Below are 22,532 nucleotides of genomic sequence, written 5' to 3' on the forward strand. Positions count from 1 at the left end.
GATGCCATTGTTCTTATAACAGACCACTTAAGAGAGCCATAGTTACGCTATAACAAGTAACAAAGACAGATAGTTTTAAAGATAAACTATGGAAAATAAAAATTATGACAAATCCCGTCTTTCCTATAAATCAAGAAATCGCCCATATAAATGGGTTGTATTCCCAAAAATGGGAGAAGTATTTTAAAAAATGTCCCAACCCGCTTGAAAAGGAAAGCTTTCAATCATTGTGTTCTACCAGTCTTCACATATAGAAGATAAACCTTAGCTCACACAGAAACATCAGAGGAAAAATTGAAAAGGACACAACTTAATATTCAAAGAAAAATGCTTGGAATAGACTCGAGAAATAGCCTAAGAAACGAGGAATTTTGTGGTCAAACTGGAGTGGAAAACATTTTTATACGTTTTACAGGGCAAAAATGGAGATGGACGGAACATGTTTCAAAAATGAAAGGAGGCAAATTTACCAAAAAATTACTAGAGTGGGGGGCTTGAAAAATTTAAAGACCTATGTATATGACAAGCGTAACGAGACATAGTGATTAACGAACCTGACGACACCGACCGACGTCATCAGAAGCAAACCATAAAAAAAACGAATCTAAAACCTTAAGTATTGATTTTAGCAATACAATTATCAGATCAAAATTGTTAAAAATGTCGTTCTATCCATTCTTGTTTATGTAAAATTATGTGGTAAAGTTAATAATAAATAAGATGATTCAATAATTCTGCTTCCTTTCAACCTCCACTATTTCCCCCTTAATTCGAAAAATTGACCGCGTAAAAAATTTTAACAAAGCAGTTATAGGAAATTGCATTTGCAAAAATTTTAGTTCCTACCATATTTGCCGAAAATGGCTGAGGTACCGAGCAAAACGATTCTTCTTTAAAATTAAGATGGCGGTTAACGCAACAACGGTATAATGCCTAAAATTTTAGGCAGTGCGCCATGCAATGTCAAATGCTATCCTAATTGTACTATTATCCCAATATAAATTTCTTGGTAATAAAAACAAAAAACTTTTTAGTTTGTTTTATTTTAAAAATAAACTTTTATTTTATAAACAAACTTTTGTAAAAAGTGTGTTAATGTCGATCTGAAAAAATTGACACCAATTCACAGTAGTTCACAAAAAATCAGATAACGAAATATCTACAAGATTTTATCTCAATGAATGCACCATATTTTAGTTGTAAATCCCAATATGATATTTTCAAAAAAAATTATAAGTATTGTCTGGTGATGCCTCTTGAATATACTAAAGTGCGTTTCCGATTACTATATATAGTTCGCATTTAGTAAAGTTTCTCAAAGTATCATTTTGTTGTTCTTCGAGGTAAGTAATATAAGTTGATTTTCAATATAGCTAAAAATATAAGACAAAGTTATTTTTATGTTTTTTAGGTTTTGTGTTCTTGATTTATTTTCATATAAATTATATTATTAACTCTGGTGTATATTTTATTTAACAACAAAAACAAATGCTGTATGGTTACGTAAAAGCAACAATTATTTATACTTTTATGTATATCTTCTTCTTCTTCCAATTGCCTTATGCAGGGATTAGGCATTTTTGTCTACTTTTTTATCCAACATATCTTTTTCTTTCTGAGAGGCATCCTGCAGTTCTTCCTTTTTGTGTGTTTGTTTAGTTGGTAGATTTTTTCTCACTCTATCTCTAGCAGATTCTAATAATGTCACATTCATTTTTGTTCGATAATATAATGATTTAACTTAATATATGCTTTATCATTTTAGCATTAACTAGTACTACCCTAGACTTCCAGATGTCTTCTGATATATCCATTTTTAATTTTATCCTTTTTTGTCAATCCACTCATCTATATTATTATAAGACTTCTTATTTTCGCCACATGCCTCCGTCGCTCCCCTTTTTTATCAGTTCCGTACATAATATTTGGTCTTACGGCTATTTTATAGAATTTTACAATCAATCTCCTTGAATTTTTTCTGTCACACAACACACCACTCGCTTCCTTCCACATCATCGATCCAGCCCTAATTCTACTGCATGCATCTCCATCTATTTCTCCATTACTCTGTAATACCAATCCTAGGTATTTAAAACTATTGCTTTTCACAATCCTTTCACCATCCAAAGATACCATTTTATTTGTGGTAACTCCATCTTTAAATGAACATTCCAAATATTATATTTTTGTCCTACTTAGTTTTATTCTTTCCCCCACCCCAAAAGATAGTCTCCACTGTTGTTCCAGTTTTTGTTCTAAAACACTACGTTATCAACCTTTTCACTACACTATATCTATACTTTTCGTTGTACGTTTTACAAATTGCTAATGCTCAGTCCTTAAGTTTAAATCAAAAAAATGTTTATACTATGAATCCTCTGAATTTTATCACTTTAAAAAATATATAATTTGTTTTAGAAAAATCAAAATGAAACTATTTGTCGCCTTCGCCGTCATCATCTTGAGCGCCAGTGCTTTGTCACTCAACGACCATTGGGAAAACTTTAAGGTAAGTCAAATAAATATTGATACCTATATCACTTATACATAATCAATAAAAGCTGTTAACCTTAGCATTATTATTAGGGAGCGGATTTTATGCTAAATGCATATTGCATGCATATTTCGCATATTTGAGACCTTTACTAAATTTTGCATATTTAAAAAAAAACATGCATATTTTATGCATATTTAAAAACATTTAAGTCCAAAAAAAATTTTTTAATTTTTTAATTCGACACAAAATTTTTCTTCCCACAGGCTGTTCTATTAATTCGAGAACTACATGAAGAGAGACTGTTCATTCTCTGCCTTTTCATTTTTTTTCTTAGAAAATACCCGATCTTTACACAAAGTATTTTAGTGCTTATAATACGCCGTTATAAAATTTAATGATTGTAGGATGTTAAAATGATGAAGGATAGTTTACCAGGAAATCCGAATTTTATTTACTTTTATTATATTTAGTAGGTACCTATAATAATTCTGGTGATCCTTTTAAATCCCCTATTGTTAAGAGAATTTACACCTTTAACCGTAGTTTTACGATTTTCTGACTGAGATTATTAACATTAACGGAACATATTAGGGGTGAATTCCTTGATGTAAATATACTAATAAGTAGCGTAAAAAAAGGAACAGGAACAGATTACCTAATGTAGCTTTACCTCCCGACCCAGTACTGACTAGGTGGGGAACTTGGTTGGAAACTGCAATTTATATGCTGAACATTTTGTGCCAATTAAGGAATTGCTTTTAGAATTTAACGCCGAAGACAGTGCTGTTATTATAAAGGAATAAAGGCACAACATATTGTTAAAAAACTTCATTGGCAAATCAGTTAACTTTTATCAAGACGCATTATAGTTTTATAGTAAAAACCATAAATAATTTAAAAAAGCGGAAAATATCTTTAACAGAGTCCGTTGAAATATTTAGAAATTTTAAAGCAAACATTTCGAAAGTTCCCGGTGAAATCGGTAATTCAGTTAAAAAGAAATTAGAATTGGTTCTAGAAAAATGGCTTTAAAACTTTGGAGGACATACACGAAATTTTTAATGGAAATTTTGAAATTGATTTGGGAGCAGAATTTGCGGCTTTAACAAGTTATTTTAAATACGCCCCAATTACTTCTGGTGATGTTGAAAGGAGTTTTTCAAGTTATAAAAATATTTTATCTGATTAAACAAAATGTTTCCTGGTAAAAAATTGGAAAAATACATTGTAGTGAATTATAATCGAAGATATATAGGAGATCTTGCAAATATTGGTATCAGTTTTTGTAAAAAATGAGAATAAATTGCATCTATAAAAAATAATGATTTTATTTGAAAGATAATAAATAAGTTTGCCCCCCCCCCTCTTATAAAAGAACCAACTAGAAAAGAATAGAACAGAAAATTTGTGGTTTCTCGAAATGCGCATTTCTTGAATTTTTGTGCATATCTTGCGCATATTTCGTTATTTTTTACTGCATATATATGCGCATATTTCCTCAAAATTGATCGCATATAAATCCGCTCCCTAATTATTATTAATTTATTCCAGGTTAAACATGGCAAAGCTTACAAAAACCCAATCGAGGAAAGAGTCCGCTTCTCAGTTTTCCAATCCAATCTAAAACTCATCAATGAACACAATGCAAAATACGAGCAAGGACTTGTTGGTTACACAATGGCAATAAATCAGTTCGCTGACATAACTCCAGAAGAGTTCAAAGCCAAGCTAGGTATGCAAGCAAAGAACATCCCTAACATCAAGAAAACTCCTCATGTTCAAGATGTAAATGCTGAGGTTCCAGACTCCATCGATTGGAGACAAAAAGGTGCCGTATTGGGAGTTAAAGACCAAGGAGACTGCGGATCCTGCTGGGCATTCAGTACTGTAAGTTTTTGCTTTTTCATGGTCATCAGGTTTTTAACTTTTAGGCCAATCAAGTTAGGTTTTTACTAGACATAACGGAAAAGACGAGCTTTGACAGTTGAAATGTGTAGTATGAGATATTACAAAAAGACTACCTTCTTTGGATTCATCAATTTTTTAGTGGAACATTTTTTAAATAAACAATCAAAACGTCAAACTTAGTTTTTTACTCATAACTTAAAAACTTGTTTATTTAGAAATTTAACGTCCACAGGTAACTTTCTCAGAAAAAAAAAGATACATCGAATGAGATACGCTAAATAAAAATCGGTTAATAAACAAAAAAGTTATTGCAAAACGGATGACAAAATCACTGTTTTTGAATATAGTTAATAACAATTTTATTGTTTGTTAAAATACGTTTTAATATACCCAAAATTGAGGGCACTATGGTGTTTGAATGGTGTGCAAAAAATGGTCCAGATCTGTTAAATAGTTTTCGTAAAATTGAATTTGTTTATAAATTTTTTTGAAAAACGAGCTAATTTCTGAGGCTGGTCCAGTTAATATGGCTGAATGTATCTCAATAATCCGGGGCTCATTTCCTTCGTTAAGATGTATACTAACAGCTTATGAAAAAAAAATTAAAAAAAAATACATATACGTACACAAAATTATTTGTTAATAAATAGCAGTTTTTAAGCTTATAAACAATTACAATAATTTCGTAGAAATTAGATCAAATTAAATGGCAATAAAAAATACGGAAGGTTGGTTAAAATACACAACTTTCAAAAAAAAATTTTAGGTCCTACGACCCTTGGGGTCTGAGATAGCCCCTTTTTTTGAAAAAATCACTGTTACGTTAATTAACAACACTAAGAGCTGAAATTAACCAATCTTTTATAAGAAAAGTCAAAGTTTTTAACAAAGTTTTTAGTAAGAAAAAATTTTAAAAATTGTTTAAATAGGAGTGTTATAAACACAGAGTATTTTGCGTTCCGACTAAAGTAAAAAATAGCGGACGTAGTCGACTGACTGAATAGTGGGCGCGGTTGGCGACCGGCATGCGGCAGCAACTATTAAAATTACGTTATCCCGACCACAAAAATCCACTTTAAGGTGAATGACAAAATTTTGTCATTCCTTATGTTTTCGGGCTCTCTGAATCCGAATATGGAGTTTTTTTTTCTAGGATTAGTGGAACATGTTCAAAAATCAAATTTTATGCAAAAATGCGAAAAATCAATCTTGATGATTTTTCAGTTTTAACTCACTGTATTTTTGGTCGCTGTAAATATTTCCTTTTGAAAATTTTACTGTGTTATTTTTGAAGCATTTAGATAACAATGAGATTTGTCCAAAAAGACTCAACACGTTAAAAGAGAAGTTATTAATTTTTAAACATTTTGTCGTCAGATTTCGTTAGTTTCATGTTTACTTAAAAAAGTTGAGTGACAAACTTTTTAGTTTATAATTTTGATTAACACAGAAATAAAATATAATTTATGAAGAAGTTTTCCAAAAAAATTGAATTTAAAATATGCAATAGGAAAAATGTTATGTGACTTTATAGACGAGCAGCACACCCCAAAAAAGCTTATTTCTCGAGATAGGTACTCATACTAATTTTGGTCATACTTTATATTTTTGATGGTGCTCAAAACTAAAATTAGGGTTGTTTTGAATTTTACTTGGGGGAATATTATCAAAATCGCAAATTTACCCTAAAAATAAAAAAAAATCACGTTTTTTAAGTTTAATTTGCTACAACTCTGTTCCATTGTAATATTTTTTTCTGATATTTTTATAATATATATTTCTCATCTTTCTGAAGACAATGGAACCTGCTTCAATATTTCTGTCTTGCCATAAAGAAAGTTATAAATTGTTTGAAGTAAAAGGTGCAGATTCTTGAATTGCAAAGTTTAATCGCAAAAGTTGAGTAACAAAATTTGAAATTTAGCTGTTTAATTAATTTTAAGTTAAAATCTAGAGTACAGAGAACAAAATGTTTTATAGAAAAAAAATGGTGTAACTTTTAATTTTAAGAAAAACGGTATTTCATCTTTTTTTTATTTTTAGGGTAAAATTGCGATTTTGACAATGTTTCCCCATCTAAAATTCAAAATAAAACTCATTTTCGTTTTCAGCACCATAAAAAGTATAAAGTAAGACCAAAATTAGCCATTCACCACACTGTGGTTGATATCTCGAGAAATGAGCGTTTTTTTGGGGGGGAGTACCACGTATCACTCGTCTATAAGGTCGCGTAACTTTTTTTCTGTTGCATATTTTGACTTTGTGGCCTTTTTATTGTTATTTTTTAAATCTATTTATTTAAAATATAATTTTACTAAATAAATGTGCAACATAATAATATTCATAAAATTCAAGTTTCTACCAAAATATATAAATAAAATATTAAGCTTCAAATCCGGTATACTGTCAATGTTAAAAATGGGCTGCAACGGTCTAGCGCTAGCGAATATATACTAGTCCGCGAATTTATTCTCATTCGGCTGCGCCCATCATTTTTTTTTTACTTTAGTCGGAACGCAAAATACTCTTTCTTTATAACAATACTGTTTAAACAATTTTTAACATTTTTTCTTGCAAAAAACTTTGTTAAAAACTTTGACTTTTCTTATAAAAGAATGGTTAATTTCAGATCTTAGTGTTGTTAATTAACGTAACAGTGATTTTTTCAAAAAAAGTGGCTATCTCAGACCCCAAGGGTCGTAGGACCTAAAATTTTTTTTTAGAAGTTGTGTATTTTAACCAGCTTTCAGTATTTTTATTGCCATTTAATTTGATCTAATTTCTACGAAATTATTGTAATTGTTTATAGGCTTAAAAACTGCTATTTATTAACAAATAATTTTGTGTACGTACATGTAATTTTTTTTACTTTTTTTTTCATAGGGTATTAGTATACATCTTAACGAAGGAAATGAGTCCCTGATTATTGAGATACATTCAGCCATATTAACTGGACCAGCCTCAGAACTTAGCTCGTTTTTCAAAAAATTTTATAAACAAATTAAATTTTGCAAAAACTATTTAACAGATCTGGACTATTTTTTGCACACCATTCAAACACCATAATGCCCTCAAGTTTAGGTATATTTAAACATATTTTAATAAACAATAAAATTTTTATTAACAATATTCAAAAACAGTGATTTTGTCGTCAGTTTTGCAATAACTTTTTTGTTTATTAACCGATTTTAATTTGGTGTATCTCATTCGATGTATCTTTTTTTTCTGAAAAAGTTACCTATGGACGTCAAATTTCTAAATAAACAAGTTTTTAAGTTATGAGTCAAAAACTAAGTTTGGCGTTTTGATTGTTTATTTAAAAAATGTTCCACTAAAAAATTGATGAATCCCAAGATGGTAGCCTTTTTGTAATATCTTATACTACACATTTCAACTGTCAAACCTCGTCTTTTCAAGTATGTCGAAAAACGGCTTATTTTTTACTAACTTGATTGGTCTATTTAGGAATTGTTTCAAAAATCTATTATTTTATCTCTTTATTTTCTTGTTAAGTTCACCATAAATTTCGTAGACATTTTCCTGGAATTCTGCTCAAGCTTATGTCAGCATTTGTTTATAATATTCGACCTATAATTCTAGAGATATTAGAGTTTACTTATTGCGTTCTTTTCTATTTGTTCTACTACCTCATTGTTCTCCAGGCTTCTTTACTTCTGGCGGTACCCATAAAATTTTCCACATTACCGCAGAGTTTGTTTGTTCCACATTTCATTTTTGCCTCTTTATTTACCTCTTTTTTTACTTCTTTGTTTAATATGTTGTCTATCGTAAATGTGCTTTTTTGCTCGCCATTTATTATACACATTTTTCTTCTTCACCAGTAGATCTCTTTCTTTATTCCATCATTAATTTCTAATATCTATCTTATAAAATTCAGTTGTACAACAGCTTTCAATACATCTTTGTCAGGAGACTTTCATGATATCGATCGTTATACGCATTCATTAGTGAGGGGTAATACACATTGTGTAATTTCAAATTCAACCTAAGCCATCATTGGCAACATGGCTGCAATTGAAGAAGTCAAGAAAGAGTTAAATAAACTAAATAAAAGTGATTTAATTAGAATAATAATAGGAAAAAAAGTGCCTACGGACTTAAAAACAAGTATTAAAGTGATACAATATGTGGAAAGTGAAAAAATAGAGTTCCTTGATGCAACTGATGAAATCTCTGATAATTTCATAGCCGACAATGCTGAACCGGTAAGTGAATTAACATTAAAATACGAGCTGAAAATCGCAAATATTCAAGTAGAGGCCTCCACACGCCTAATTAAAGAACTGGAAAGAACTATTAGCAACCAAGATTTAGTTATTAACCTTTTACAAAACCCTGCAAATTTAGAGGTTAAACACGAATCAAATACCAATACAGAGAGCAGCGTTGCCGTACCTTCTCCGGAATCCGTCGCTACGGGAAATGGCAGAAAAATGAACAGCAGGCCAGAGATACGCCACAATAGGCAAGTTACACACCATCAGGTCTCAAGTGCATTAATGCAAGTACAGCAAAATATAAAAATGAATGATATCCAGACATTAGGTCAAAATGTTAGCCAAACTCGATCAGATGGAAAAATTGTTGGCAACAATAGCGACAACGTGGACCTAGCATCAAAAGACAAGGTATGGGTGTACGCTACCAAATATAAAACATCTTATACTACAGAAAAAATGGAAAATTACCTACAATCTAAGTTCCCTGGGCATGAATTCTCATGTACATTGTACGAAAACAAAATAAATGGCTCCAATTCGTTCAGAATCACGGCTGATGCGGAGCTTAGAGATACTCTCTTCAAGCCACACACATGGCCTAGCGGCATAGAAGTAAGTGAATATTTTTTTCGTAGAAAACGTACCTTCCAAAAATCTCCTAAGTACAGCGGATTTACTACAAGAAGACAACATAAGTGAAATTGACATTCTCAGTAGCTGTGTGCCATTTAATGTTTTGTGTCACCTAAATGTGCAAAGCTTAAATAATAAAATAAATTTACTTGATATTTTCAATGACACGTATCAACCGGATATATTGTGTATTACTGAACATTGGGCATCCTCTGATAAACTTCTTACACTTGGATTGTATAATTATGTTTTAATTACTAGTTACTCGAGGAGTTGTCACATCCATGGAGGTGTGGCAATATATATAAAAAATAATAGATTCAATGTATGTAAAGAAATTGACTATTTAGCACAGTTTAATGTGGAACTAAATTTTGAATGTACTGGAATCTCCTTAAATGGCAACTGTTGCATTTTAACTATATATAGATCGCCAGATGGAGACATCGATGTATTTTTTAATAATCTTCACGAAATTTTAAATAACACAATTCAAAACTATGCACAGGTGGTCATTTGTGGAGATTTAAACATAGATGGTTTTATAGATTCAATTCAGGTAAAATGTTTTGCTGATCTGTTGGAATGTTTTCAACTAAAATCTCATATATCCGTGTCTACCCGTGTCGCCAAATACGGTAGCATCTTAACCAAATCATCCGTTGACCATTTAATTCAAATATGGATTTTAAATCGCTTAATATTACGGTGTTTGACCCAGCTATCTCTGATCACTCTGCACAGATGTTGAAATGGGTTCAGGTACCCACAGCACCACCACTGCGGAGTGAGGTAATAACACGTAGAGTTTTCAACCAGCTGTCTATTGCAGAATTTAAGTTTCTATTAGGAAAAATTGGAATAGGTAATTGCATTGCTGTTGACAACAAATTTGAAGTTTTTTGGGATGATCTTATGTATGCATTCAATGCTTCATTTCCATTAAAAAAAGTAAAAAGAAATAATCAAGCAAATCATCTATTTAAAACAAATATTTCAGCTGAATTAAAACAAGAAATAGATAACCTTAAACATGAGAATTGGCTACGTAAGAATACAAATTTAATAAGTAACGAAGAGTATAGAATTAAAAAGAATAATATAAATAATAAAATTATACGTGAAAAACAAACTCATTTATCTAACTTAATAAACAACTCTCAAAATAAAACGAAAACAATTTGGAAATTTGTCAACACAAAATTAGGAAAAAACAAAAACCACGTCATTCCAGAAAAACTTGAACATAACGGTCGGCAATATGAAAACAAAAAAGATGCTAGTAATGGCTTTGCAGACTTTTTCACTAGCTCGGTGTTATCAATTGTACCAAATAACAGCAATACATGTACGATTAGCAAAAACACACCTGGTGGGTCATTCTTTTATAGGCCAGTAATTGAAATTGATATATTGGAAATTATAAATACTTTCAAAAATAAGAGATCTACAGGGTTTGATGATGTACCACTGTTCTTGTTGAGAGAATGTTCTGATAAGATCGTACCCGTTCTAACTGAATTAATAAACTACTCTGTATCCACAGGAACATTTCCAAATATACTAAAGATGGCCAAGGTAGTTCCAGTTTACAAAAGAGGAGAAAAAAATCTCCTGTCCAACTACAGAGGAATAACACTTTTAAGTGTCTTTGCAAAAACATTTGAAAAGGCTGTTTATAACCAAATTATGCCTTATTTAAATAATGAAAATATTTTTTACGAGTAAACAACATGGTTTTCGGCCGGGGCATTCTTGTGAGACCGCCTCTATCGAGTTTGTACAATCTATCCATGATAAAATTGACAAAAATTTATTTACATATGGTTTGTTCTTTGATTTATCGCGTGCATTTGACTGCTTAAAACCGGAGTTTTTGCGTGAAAAACTTGAGGCAGTTGGTATCAGAAATCCCGTGAATTCTTGGATACTCTCATATGTTTGTAATCGTCCGTTTTACGTTGCGATAAACAATATATATTCTGATATCTTTCACAATAGCCTAGGAACTCCTCAAGGAGGAATATTAGGTCCACTACTTTTTCTTTTATATGTTAATGACTTACCAGAGTATTTTAGAGAACAAGAAGACCTATTTATGTATGCCGATGACACCAGCATGATAGTTTCCGCAGAAACTTTGGAGCAAGTAGTTATAAAAGTAAAATATTTAACAGGGCGATTCAAGGAGTGGTGTGATAGGAATGGATTGGTTGTAAATTTGGAAAAAACCAAGATTGTAAACTTTTCATACGGTGAGAGAAGAACGACCCAACCCGTTTTTGAACTTAAAATCAGTAACAGAGATGTGGTAGTCAGCACAGCAACACATACAACATTTTTAGGCACAGTTATAGACGCTAATTTAAGTTTCGATAAACACATAGATCATTTATGTAAGCAGCTTAATAAGACGTATTTTGCGATAGCGGCATTAAAAAATGATATGCCATCAAGTACATTGATCTCTGTTTACTATGCGCAGGTATATTCTCGTATCGCGCAGAACATCATTATTTGGGGCAGAGCTTCCGAAAGTCTGCGCATTTTTCTCTTACAGAAGCGTATTATCAGACGAATTTTTGACATAAATTACCGTGACAGTTGTCGGGAAGTTTTCAGAAAGAAAAGAATTCTTACGGTACCTTCCGTGTATATATATAAACTGTTAACTTTTATTTTCCAGAAGGTTGAACTGTTTAAGAAAAATAGCGATCTTCATTCACACTTTACGAGGAACTGTGACAAAATTCGTTTGATGAAATGTAACCATGCCGGTTTTAAAAAATCCCCTCACTATACTGGCCCTTCTCTATTTAATAGACTACCGCTAAGTTTAAAAAATCAAAATAACTTAAGAAAATTTCAAAAAGAGCTGAAAGAGTTTTTGTTGAATAATGCATTTTATTCCTTGGAAGAATTCATCCAAGAGACATCTGGGTAGTCGCGGATATGAGAGTATTGTATAATTTCTGTTTTTTTTTGTATTTTAAGTGTGCAAGTTATTTGTGAAATTTTTATGCTTTATTATGTAATATTTATTATGTAATTCTATATTGACTTACCTTCATACTTGTATGAAACAAAAGGTGAATAAATTATTTATTATTATTTATTTATTATAATTCGATACAGAAACTAGGTAGGCCCCTTTCAACACCTTGTAGAATTTTGAATTTTCGTTGCCATTAAAAGATCATAAAAATTTCTGTCGATATATTGATAGTACAATATCCAAACAATTTATGATCTACCTATTTTAGACTGGTTCCCTTGAGGGACAAAACTACATCATCAATGGCAAATCAGTAGGCCTCAGCGAGCAAGAACTTTTGGATTGTTCCTCAGACTACGGAAATGGCGACTGCGACTACGGTGGTCTTATGACCAGCGCTTTCGAATATATCGAAGACCACGGAATCGAATCTGAGTCTAGCTACCCCTACGAAGGCGAGCAAGGAAGCTGCAGACGCAGCTCTGGCAAAGCTGAAGTTAACATTAAAAGTTACAAAGAACCAGCAGCCAATGAAGAAGCTTTAAGACAAGCTGTTGGTAAGTTGACTGTATATATATAAACTATAAGAACCATGTTGTCTAAAATAACGTAAAACATGTTTGTTTATTTTCCTTCTTTTTTAGGTACTGTTGGTCCAATTTCTGCAGCCATCTACGCTGATCCCATCCAATTCTACTCAAGAGGTATTTTTGATAGCAGAGAGTGCGTAAATGATAGGGATTACTTGGATCACGGCATCTTGGTCGTAGGTTATGGTGAAGAAAACAACGAGCCCTACTGGATTATCAAGAACTCATGGGGTGCAGATTGGGGTGAACAAGGTTACTTCAGATTGAAGAGAAATGCTAAATTGTGCGGTTTGTCTTTAATGACAAGTTATCCAGTTTTGTAAACATAAGTATTCTTACTCTTATAATAGAATAAACATTTTGATAAAACTATTGGTATTTTTTAATGTTTATGTAGACATTTATTTAAAGTGTAGTGGGATGAACCATATCCATCTGTGTTAAGATGGACGGACAAGGCTCAATGTACAGGGTGTCCCGAAAAGATTGGTCATAAATTATACCACACATTCTGGGGTCAAAAATAGTTCGATTGAACCTAACTTACCTTAGTACAAATGTGCTCATAAAAAAAGTTACAGCCCTTTAAAGTTACAAAGTGAAAATCTATTGTTTTCAATATATCGAAAGAGACTTTTTATTGAAAATGGACATGTATCATTCTTATGGCAGGAACATCTTAAAACAAAATTATAGTGAAATTTGTCCACCCCATAAAAAATTTATGGGGATTTTGTTCCCTTAAACTCCCCAAACTTTTGTGTACGTTCCAATTAATTCATTATTGTGGTACTAATAGTTAAACACATAAGCCAGTGTTTATCAAGATACGGCTTCTTTTTCAATATATTTACGTAAAAATTCTATGGGGGTTTTGTTCCTTTAAACCCCCCAAATATTTGTGTACGTTACAATTAAACTGTTATTGTGGTACCATTAGTTAAACACAGTGTTTTTAAGACTTTTGTCTCTTAGTCTTTTTTTTTATAAGTCACCTTTTATCGACATGTAGCTTCTTTTTCAAAATATACCTAAAAATGTAAATTATAAATAAATTTTCAGATTATTAACAGGTCTCTATAATAGGTCTGGATCCCGCGTATGAAAAAAAAGTTGATTAATCTTCGGATGACCAAGCGGGGGAAATTGTGACCCCAGCGTATGTTTTTCTTTAATAAATTCAAAAGTGTTTTTAATTTTTAACTCATTATTTTTTTATTTGACTTTAATACCATTCTAGATATCCTCATATTTTGAAATAAAAAAAAATTCCTATTCCAATGAAAATGGTTATTCATTTTTTAAAAAAAATTCCTATATTTTACGAATAAAAAATATATTCTTAAGTTGATGTTAAGTAAAATACCGTCCCTTATGTGTAATTCCAAGTAGTTTTACGCTAATGACGTCGACTTTGCAAAGTAACAAGACACTTACTCAACATACACACTACACATGACACTAATACTCATGTTGTGACTGGCTGAATGACATAAAGTCCATGCCATAAAAAAAATAAAATAAAAAAAACTTCATTTTTTGTTAATCATTTTTGACCTGGGTCATTTTATCCCCCCGTTGGTCATCCGTGTAACAAAAAAAGGTTGGTCATCGGAAGGTTAATAGCAAGCTGAAAATTTGTTAATAGTGTTAATAATTAATAAAGGGTGTCTAGTCGGACAAACTTTGATATATGGGAACACTGAAACAGGGGAAGTTTTAATTGTGGAACAGGTTAAAAATTTGGAACGTTCAGACCACGAAAACGGCACATGTATTTTGTCCGACAGAACAGACTTAAACTCTCCGAACAGAGATTAAACTCTCATGCAAAAATAAGACTGCTATTTATCACCAAATGGGCGTTTTAATGAGTGGAACATATAGAATATGTCAAATGACAGGAATTATGACAGGTGATAAATAGCAGTCTTATTTTTGCATGAATTTAATCTCTGTTCGGAGAGTTTAAGTCTGTTCTGTCGGACAAAATAAATGTGCCGTTTTCGTGGTCTGACCGTTCCAAATTTTGAACCTGTTCCACAATTAAAACTGCCCCTGTTTCAGTGTTCCCATAGATCAAAGTTTATCCAACTAGACACCCTTAAGCTGTTAACAAATTTTCAGCTTGCTATTAATCAACTTTTTTTTCATACGCGGGATCCAGACCTATAACCGTACTTAAACATATACAAATATGTGGTGGATTCGACAAATATTCAAAATATCTCGATAAACACTGACTTATCGAAAAAGTACTAAGAGGAAAAAAAGTTTTAGAAATATTGTGTTTAACTAATGGTGCCACAATAATAATTCAATTGGAACGTACACAAAAGTTTGGGGAGTTTAAGGGAACAAAATCCCCATAAAATTTTTATGAGGTGCACAAATTTCACTTTAATTTTTTTTTAAGGTTTTGTTGCCATAAAAATGCCACATGTCCATTTTCAATAAAAAATATCTGAGAGTTTTCGATATATGAAAAAAAATCGATTTTCATTTTGTAACTTCAAAGGGCTGTAACTTTTTTTGTGTGCACTATTGTATATAGGTAAGTGAGGTTCAATCAATCTATTTTTGACCCCAGAATCTGTGATATAATTTATGACCAATCTTTTCGGGACACCCTGTATATCCAATACCACTAAAGGCCTCAGAGGCCCATGGCTTGAAAAGTTTGTTCTTTCTTCATTTTCGCTTTTCTTTATGTATTGAGATCTTCTCTGGCTTGATACGTGAATTTTTCTACATTCCTTCCTGTTATTAGTTTTTCTTTTCTGGCCTTCTAGCCCCATTTTTTTCCTATCTTTCTCGACCTCTTGCTTCCATCTGTTTTTCGGCCTTCCTTTTCTCTTTTTTGAAGCTATAGTGTAGTTTATTACCCTTTTTGGAGTCCTCATGTTCGGCGTCCTTTTTAGGCCATCTAAGTCTCTGTATCTTTATCACTCCTGTTACGTTAGGTTGATTGTATAATTCCTTAACTCATCATTTGATTTTCTTATCCACAAACCGTCCTTTATTATTATTATTATCTCCAGTAAACTTGTTTATTTTTTGTCATTGTTTATGTCTCACTGCAATATGTTACTATTGGTTGTATAGTTGTTGTGTATAACTGTATTTTTGCCTTTCTTGATCAAAAAATGCTTTTCAACATTCCATTAAGCGCATTAGTTCAGAGAAATAAGGAAAAAATATCCTGTTGGTAACACAACCCCCTGCAGGCCGAAACCAAATTTCTTAATTAATATGGACATCTATAATAATAACCTATATGTTTCCTGCAGCCGATTTTGATGATATACATAGTTATAAACAAATGAAGATCACAAGTCGGTTAGTCCCTGTGGGTTTAGTTAGGATCAATAGTCCGTTCTTTAACGGTAAAATATTGCAAAACCTCTAAATTTTAAAGAACCGCTTGGATTGACATGAAATTTGGCACACACATAACTAACAAGTCAAAGAAAAAGAGTGATATTGTGCCGATATGTGCTTTTGCCCTGGGGGTGGTTTTCACCCGCTTTTGGGGGTGAAAAAATATTCTTCCAAAAAAAGTCAGGAAATGGATAAACTGGCTAATTTTAAGTAACTTTTGTTCCATAGAGTTTTTTCACTAAGTCAATACTTTTTGAGTTATTTGGCAGCGAATATGTTCATTTTTTCAACAAAATAACCACGCTTTTAGACGGTTTTTCGCAAATAACTCAGATAGTAAGTATTTTGTTGAAAAAACATTCAGAGAAAAAATATAGCCTGTAAAAAATTTAAAAAAATAGTGTATATATCACGTCTCTACACCTAGTAGAAGCAGAGTTATATCTAATGAAAAATAGGTTCATATTCGTCAAACTCCAAATGGAATACTTTAAAGTGAAATAACCAAAAATGAAGCACATTTCGGGGAAAACTCATTACAACTTATTTAAAGTGTTTAAAAAAGCTTCATTTTTATTTTATAAAAAAAAATTCTGGCATCAAAATTAAACAAGTTACGCTCAAAATAAAGTTAGTCCCTTTTGGTTTTGGTAAAAAAATCGAGAAAATCACCCCTTAATTAGTATCTTAAATGAACTTAATCGTTACGACTTCACAAGTTTCTTGACTCGTGTATATATTTTTTATATGATCTGTAAGTTTCATCGGTTCAAAGTCCTTATTATTGAAACGGCTGTAGTTAAAAGGGTTTGAACGAGTCACTGATCAAGAATGTATGCAAATTTAGAAACACCAAATCTCAATCAATTTGTGTCTAACAGAAAAACAAAAAAATACATGATATTGAGAAAAGCAAATCTGACTTTTTTTGTTTTTCCAGACTTTTGGTATCTCTAACAATTTTTAAGTTATTTTAAAAAAGCTTATTTTTCAAAATTTAAATTTTTAAAAATTTTATTTTGAAACCAAATTTTTTCAAAAATAAGCACTTTAAATCGATGAAACTTACAGATCATATAGACACAACATAAGTAAAATAATTTGTGGAGCAGTAACGATTAATTTCATAAAAGTTGCTAATTAGGGGGTGGTCTTCCCGATTTTTTTTTGCAAAAACAAAAGGGACCAACTTTATTTTGAGCGTAATTTGCTTAAATTTAAAGCTAGAAACTTTTTGTAAAAACAGAACTAAAGCTTTTTTTAAACAATTTAAAAAAGTTTTAATGGGTTTTCCCCAAAAAGTGTTTAATTTTTTAGATATTTCACTTCGAAATATTCTATTTGAAATTTGGTGAATATGGATCTATTTTTCATTGCCTATAACTCTGGTCCTACGAGATCCAGAGACGTAACGTGTACACCATTTTTTTTACTTTTTTATATGCTATATTTTTGCTAAGAACGTTTTTTTCGACAAATTACTTACTTTTTGAGTTATTTGCGAGAAACCGTCTAAAAATATGGTTATTTTGTTGAAAAATTAACATATTCACTCGCAAATAACTCGAAGTGTTGACTTGGCGAAAAAGCTCTATAGAACAAAAGTTACTTAAAATTAGTTTACCCATTTCCGGACTTATTTTGGACATATATTTTTTCACCCCCAAGAGGGGGTGAAAGTCACCCCCAGGGCAAAAGCACACATCGGCACAATATCACTTTTTTCTTTGGCATGTAAGCTATACGTATGACAAATTTCATGTCAATCCAGGCGGTTCTTTAAAATTTGGAGCAAAAACCGTGAAAGAATGGACTAGAATGGTTTAACATCAAGTTGGTGTTTAGCTATTCTCCAGTACACAAAATCCTTGTTGACTGTCAACCTTCGGAATGAAGACAACACTTGAAGAAGAAGATGAGGGGATACCTTCAGAATTATATCACCGATTTTAAAATAATTTTAATGTAAATTTGATTATCATCATTCATCATTTCCAAAATCTTAAGTGGTTGTATTGTTTGTTTCTATCACTTAAAGGGTATACAGAAGATAACAATTTAGGTATAAATAACCACTTTTTTTTTATGTTCCTATCGTATCATTTTGTTGTTCTTTAAGGTAAGTAAAACATGATTTAAGTTATTTTATATATTTATATCTGCTCTGTAATTGAGTGTTTCTTCTCCTTTACGTCCCATATCCGCGATGAAGGTTCGCAATCATCATTGCTATTCTAACTTTTGACACTACAGCCCCAAAGAGTTCAGTTGAGCTGCATCCAAAACATTCTCTGAGATTTCTCAGCCAGGACATTTTTCTTCTACCTATGCTGCAGCTTTCTTAATTCTTTCCCTGCATTATTAATTTTAGGGAGTTCATTTTTCTGTCACCACGTGTTATATGACCCAAATATCGTAGTTTTCTTATTTTGATGCAATCCAGTATCTCCCTCGGGGGCGTAACAGAGGCCCCCGCAGCGTGAAGCTTGCGAGGGGGCCCCAATCGAGCAAGGGCCCCATCTTGTCGTCTGATATAATGTAAAAATCTGTTATAAGTATAGGATTTTACTTGGTGTGTTTAAATTTAAAAACGTAAATTTCTAAATAGGCGTATTCGGCAAGTGAATGATCTCATATCTAGAAACTTAATCCTTTCCGGTAACAAGAAACTTTTATTGGTGACGACAATAAACTATAATGCTTTGTACGTGACTATTGAAAGATTTGAGAATTGTAATTTGCCGAATTTTAGAAGAATATTTCTAAATCTAGAAATGGGTTTTCTCTTTAATCCTTACCTACGTTTATTATTTCGATACAATTATACAGAGGCGTAACAGAGGCCCCCGCAGCATGAAGCTTACGGGGAACTCCAATATGTCAAGGGTCCCATCTTGTTGTCTAATATATGTATGTAAAAATGTGTTGTTACATTATTTGCATACAGACGATTTTATAGCACGAGCAGTGCAGTATTGAAAATGAAGTTGTCCATCCGAATTAATAAAATTGTAGATAATATATTCGTCGATAGTAGATAGTGCACGAAGAAACTTGTTCATCTCATAGAATAATACTAATGTACCTAATCATTTAGTAATTTTTGTTCTATTTTATTGTATGCCAATAAAGATGAAATATGTAAGTCGTCATAAACAATGCATGAATACACCAATAGCTCAGTAAATGACAGTTTTGGAGTAAAATTATCAGCGTCACGATGGACGTATTTGCTTGACAATTTGGATTTAGGTTCTATTACATTCCACTTCAAAGTTGGATTTATGTCGTTAGTTGCTCTTACTTCGGGGGGTGACACCCCTCATTGTGGTGGAAAAACATACGATTAAAATAAGTCTGAAAATGTATAAATTGACTAATTATAAGCAACTTTTATTCTGTAGTTTCTTTATCTATGTTAATACTTTGAAGTCATTTGCGAGTGAAAATGTTTATTTTTCAACAAAAAAACAACGTTCTCAGACGGGTTTTTCGCAAATAACTCAAAAATAAATATTTATCAAATTAAATATTAGATATCGAAAAATATTTGTAGCAAAAATGTAGCTTATAATATACAAAAAAATGATGTACTTATTCATGAAGTCTATCGACACAGTAAAAGCACAGTTGAAGCTCATGAAAAATTATTCTTATTCTTCCAATTCCAAATCGAATATTTCAACTTCAAATAACCTAAAAATGAAGCAATTTAAGGGAAAAACTCATTAAAACTTTTTTTTAATTTTTCAAAAAAAAAAGCTTTTTTTTAGTTTTTATAAAAGTTTCTAGCACCAAAATTATACGAGTTACGCTCAAAATAAAGATGGCCCCTTTTTTGGTAAAAAATAAATCGTGAAAATCCGCCCCTATTTCGCACCCCAAATAAAATTTATCATTAGCGCTTTACCATTTACTTTAAATATTTATTGTTTATATGATCGGTAAGGTTGACCGGTTCGAAGTTCTTATTTTAAAAAAAAATGGTTTCATAGTAAAAAAACGTTTTTAATTTTGGAAAAATGCCTTTTTTCAAAATAACTTTCAAAAGTATTAGTGATACGAAAAATCTCAAAGAGTAAAGAAATGTAGGTCTTGCTTTTATAAATATTTTGGCTTTATTTTGTTTTCCTGTATGACAAAAATTGGTTAAGATATGCCTGCTAAAAATTTGCATATACTCGTAATTAGTGACTCGTTCAAGCCCTTTCAACTAGAACCCTTTTAAAAATAAGCACCTTGAACCGGTGAAACTTACAGGTCATATAAAAAAGTGAAGTAATTTGTAAGGCGATAATGATTAGTTAATTTTGGGTGCTAAATAGGGGGAGATTTTTACAATTTTTTTTACCAAAAAATGGGATTAACTGTATTTTGAGCGTAACTGGCTTAGTTTTGATGCTATAAACTTGTGTAAAAAATAAAGTTTATTTTTAACACTCTAGTGTTAAAAAAGTTCTAACGAGTTTCCCCCGAAAAGTATGTCATTTTCTGGTTATTTCACGTTGAAATATTCTATTTGGAATGTTGCCAAAAAGAAAAACTTTTCATGAGCTACAACTTTTCTTTTATTGAATGTATAGACTTCATTTTTGTTTCATTTTTTTATAAGCTAGATACCTACATTTTTGCTAATAATATTCTTTTCGATCAAATACTTACTCTTTGAACTATTTCCCAAAAATCGCCTTAAAACGTGGTTTTGTTGTTGAACAATAAACATTTTTACTCATAAATAACTCGAAAAGTCTTGAGTTGACCAATTCGGTGGTGTAAAATTGTACATTGTAACATTGAAAATTACACGGTATCGCCATATTTTACGTTGATTTACTGGGCTGTAGCACATATAGGTATTTGTTACATATGTCGCATTTAGAAATTTTTTAAAGGGGCCCCATTTTTAATTCTGCTGGGGGGGGGCAACGGAGTTTGTTACGCCACTGATCTCCCTGCTGTTCTTTATTCTTCTTAGTACTTCTTCATTGGTTATTCTGTTTGTCCAGGAGACTCTCGGTATTCTTCGGTATATCCACATTTCAAATGCTTCCAACATATCTATCTATGCTAATTGAGTATTTTGAGTATCAAAAAAACTGTAAAATGACACTACTAGAAGAATACCACAAAATCATTGTGACTTGTTAAAACAATAATATAAGTTTTGGTTAAAAATGGTGTAAATCATTTATAGAAATTAGAATGGAATCTTACGCAATAATTTGTTGTCCGCATGTTGGTGACCCTGACAGAAGCCCATATTTTTAGGCAGTAATTTGGAATATATTCAATATATTATTACTGTTTCTACTATTATTATTCCTAAAAATGTAAAACTTTTAATTTGTTCTATTTTTGCTCCTTTAATGTCTTCATTAATGTTCACTTTTTTCTCCTATGCGCATAACTTTTGTTTTGTTGGTATTTATCTCCATTCCGTTTTCAGTGCATAAGTATCTCTTTCCTTATTTTCAAATTGACCGACAGATCGTCAGTCAATAACTCCTTCCAACATTTCTATTCCTTCTATGCCCTACATTCAGTTTTTTACATAATATGTAAAACAAACAAAGCTGGTACAATCGTGCAAAATAGATTTGATTATAATGCTTTTTTTATTATCTCACTACTTGTATTAAATTTATTTTTTGTTTTAGAAAAATCAAAATGAAACTATTCATCGCCTTTGCAGCTGTTATTCTAAGCGCCAGTGCTTTGTCACTCAATCAGCATTGGGAAAGCTTTAAAGTAAGTGAAAAAAATATTCAGTATTATCAATATTTAGATGTAATTTACATAATTAGGAAAGATATTTGGTAATACATATTTAGCAAGAAATAGATATTTTTATATTTTATTTTCATTCCAGGTCCAACATGGCAAAGTTTACAAAAACCCAATCGAGGAAAGAGTCCGCTTCTCTGTTTTCCAAGCAAATTTGAAAACCATAAACGAACACAACGCTAAATACGAACAAGGACTTGTTGGTTACACAATGGCAGTCAACCAGTTCGCTGACATGACCCCAGAAGAATTCAAAGCCAAGCTTGGTATGCAAGCTAAGAACATGCCCAAGATCAAGAAATCCCGTCATGTTCAAAATGTAAATGCTGAGGTTCCAGACTCCATTGACTGGAGACAAAAAGGTGCCGTTTTAGGTGTTAAAGATCAAGGACAATGTGGATCTTGCTGGGCTTTCAGTGCTGTAAGTTTTTGCTACTAAAAATTTACATATTTTTTTATATTCATGTTTTAATGTCGTTCAGCCCCACTCAATTCTTATTATG

At 31.5% G+C, this 22,532-nt stretch overlaps 1 protein-coding gene across 4 annotated transcripts in view; it reads left to right on the forward strand.

The window, feature by feature from the left end:
* The first annotated feature begins 1,222 nt into the window (after positions 1-1,222).
* LOC114327982 (cathepsin L-like proteinase) overlaps positions 1,223-22,532 on the forward strand; it is a 98,443-nt gene continuing 77,133 nt past the window's right edge. The window contains exons 1-5 of one of the 4 annotated variants that reach the window (XM_050643627.1): positions 1,223-1,343; positions 2,419-2,509; positions 4,049-4,384; positions 12,543-12,831; positions 12,919-13,236. In XM_050643627.1, coding sequence (XP_050499584.1) covers positions 2,429-2,509; positions 4,049-4,384; positions 12,543-12,831; positions 12,919-13,187 — 975 coding nt within the window. In that variant the 5' untranslated portion in view covers positions 1,223-1,343; positions 2,419-2,428 and the 3' untranslated portion in view covers positions 13,188-13,236. Of the gene's footprint in view, positions 1,344-2,418; positions 2,510-4,048; positions 4,385-12,542; positions 12,832-12,918; positions 13,237-18,277; positions 18,365-21,902; positions 21,994-22,114; positions 22,451-22,532 lie in introns of those variants that run through there. The other 3 variants (XM_050643629.1, XM_050643630.1, XM_050643626.1) reach the window with 3 other exon arrangements.

Source organism: Diabrotica virgifera, chromosome 2, assembly GCF_917563875.1.
Source record: "Diabrotica virgifera virgifera chromosome 2, PGI_DIABVI_V3a".
Classification (NCBI taxonomy): domain Eukaryota; kingdom Metazoa; phylum Arthropoda; class Insecta; order Coleoptera; family Chrysomelidae; genus Diabrotica; species Diabrotica virgifera.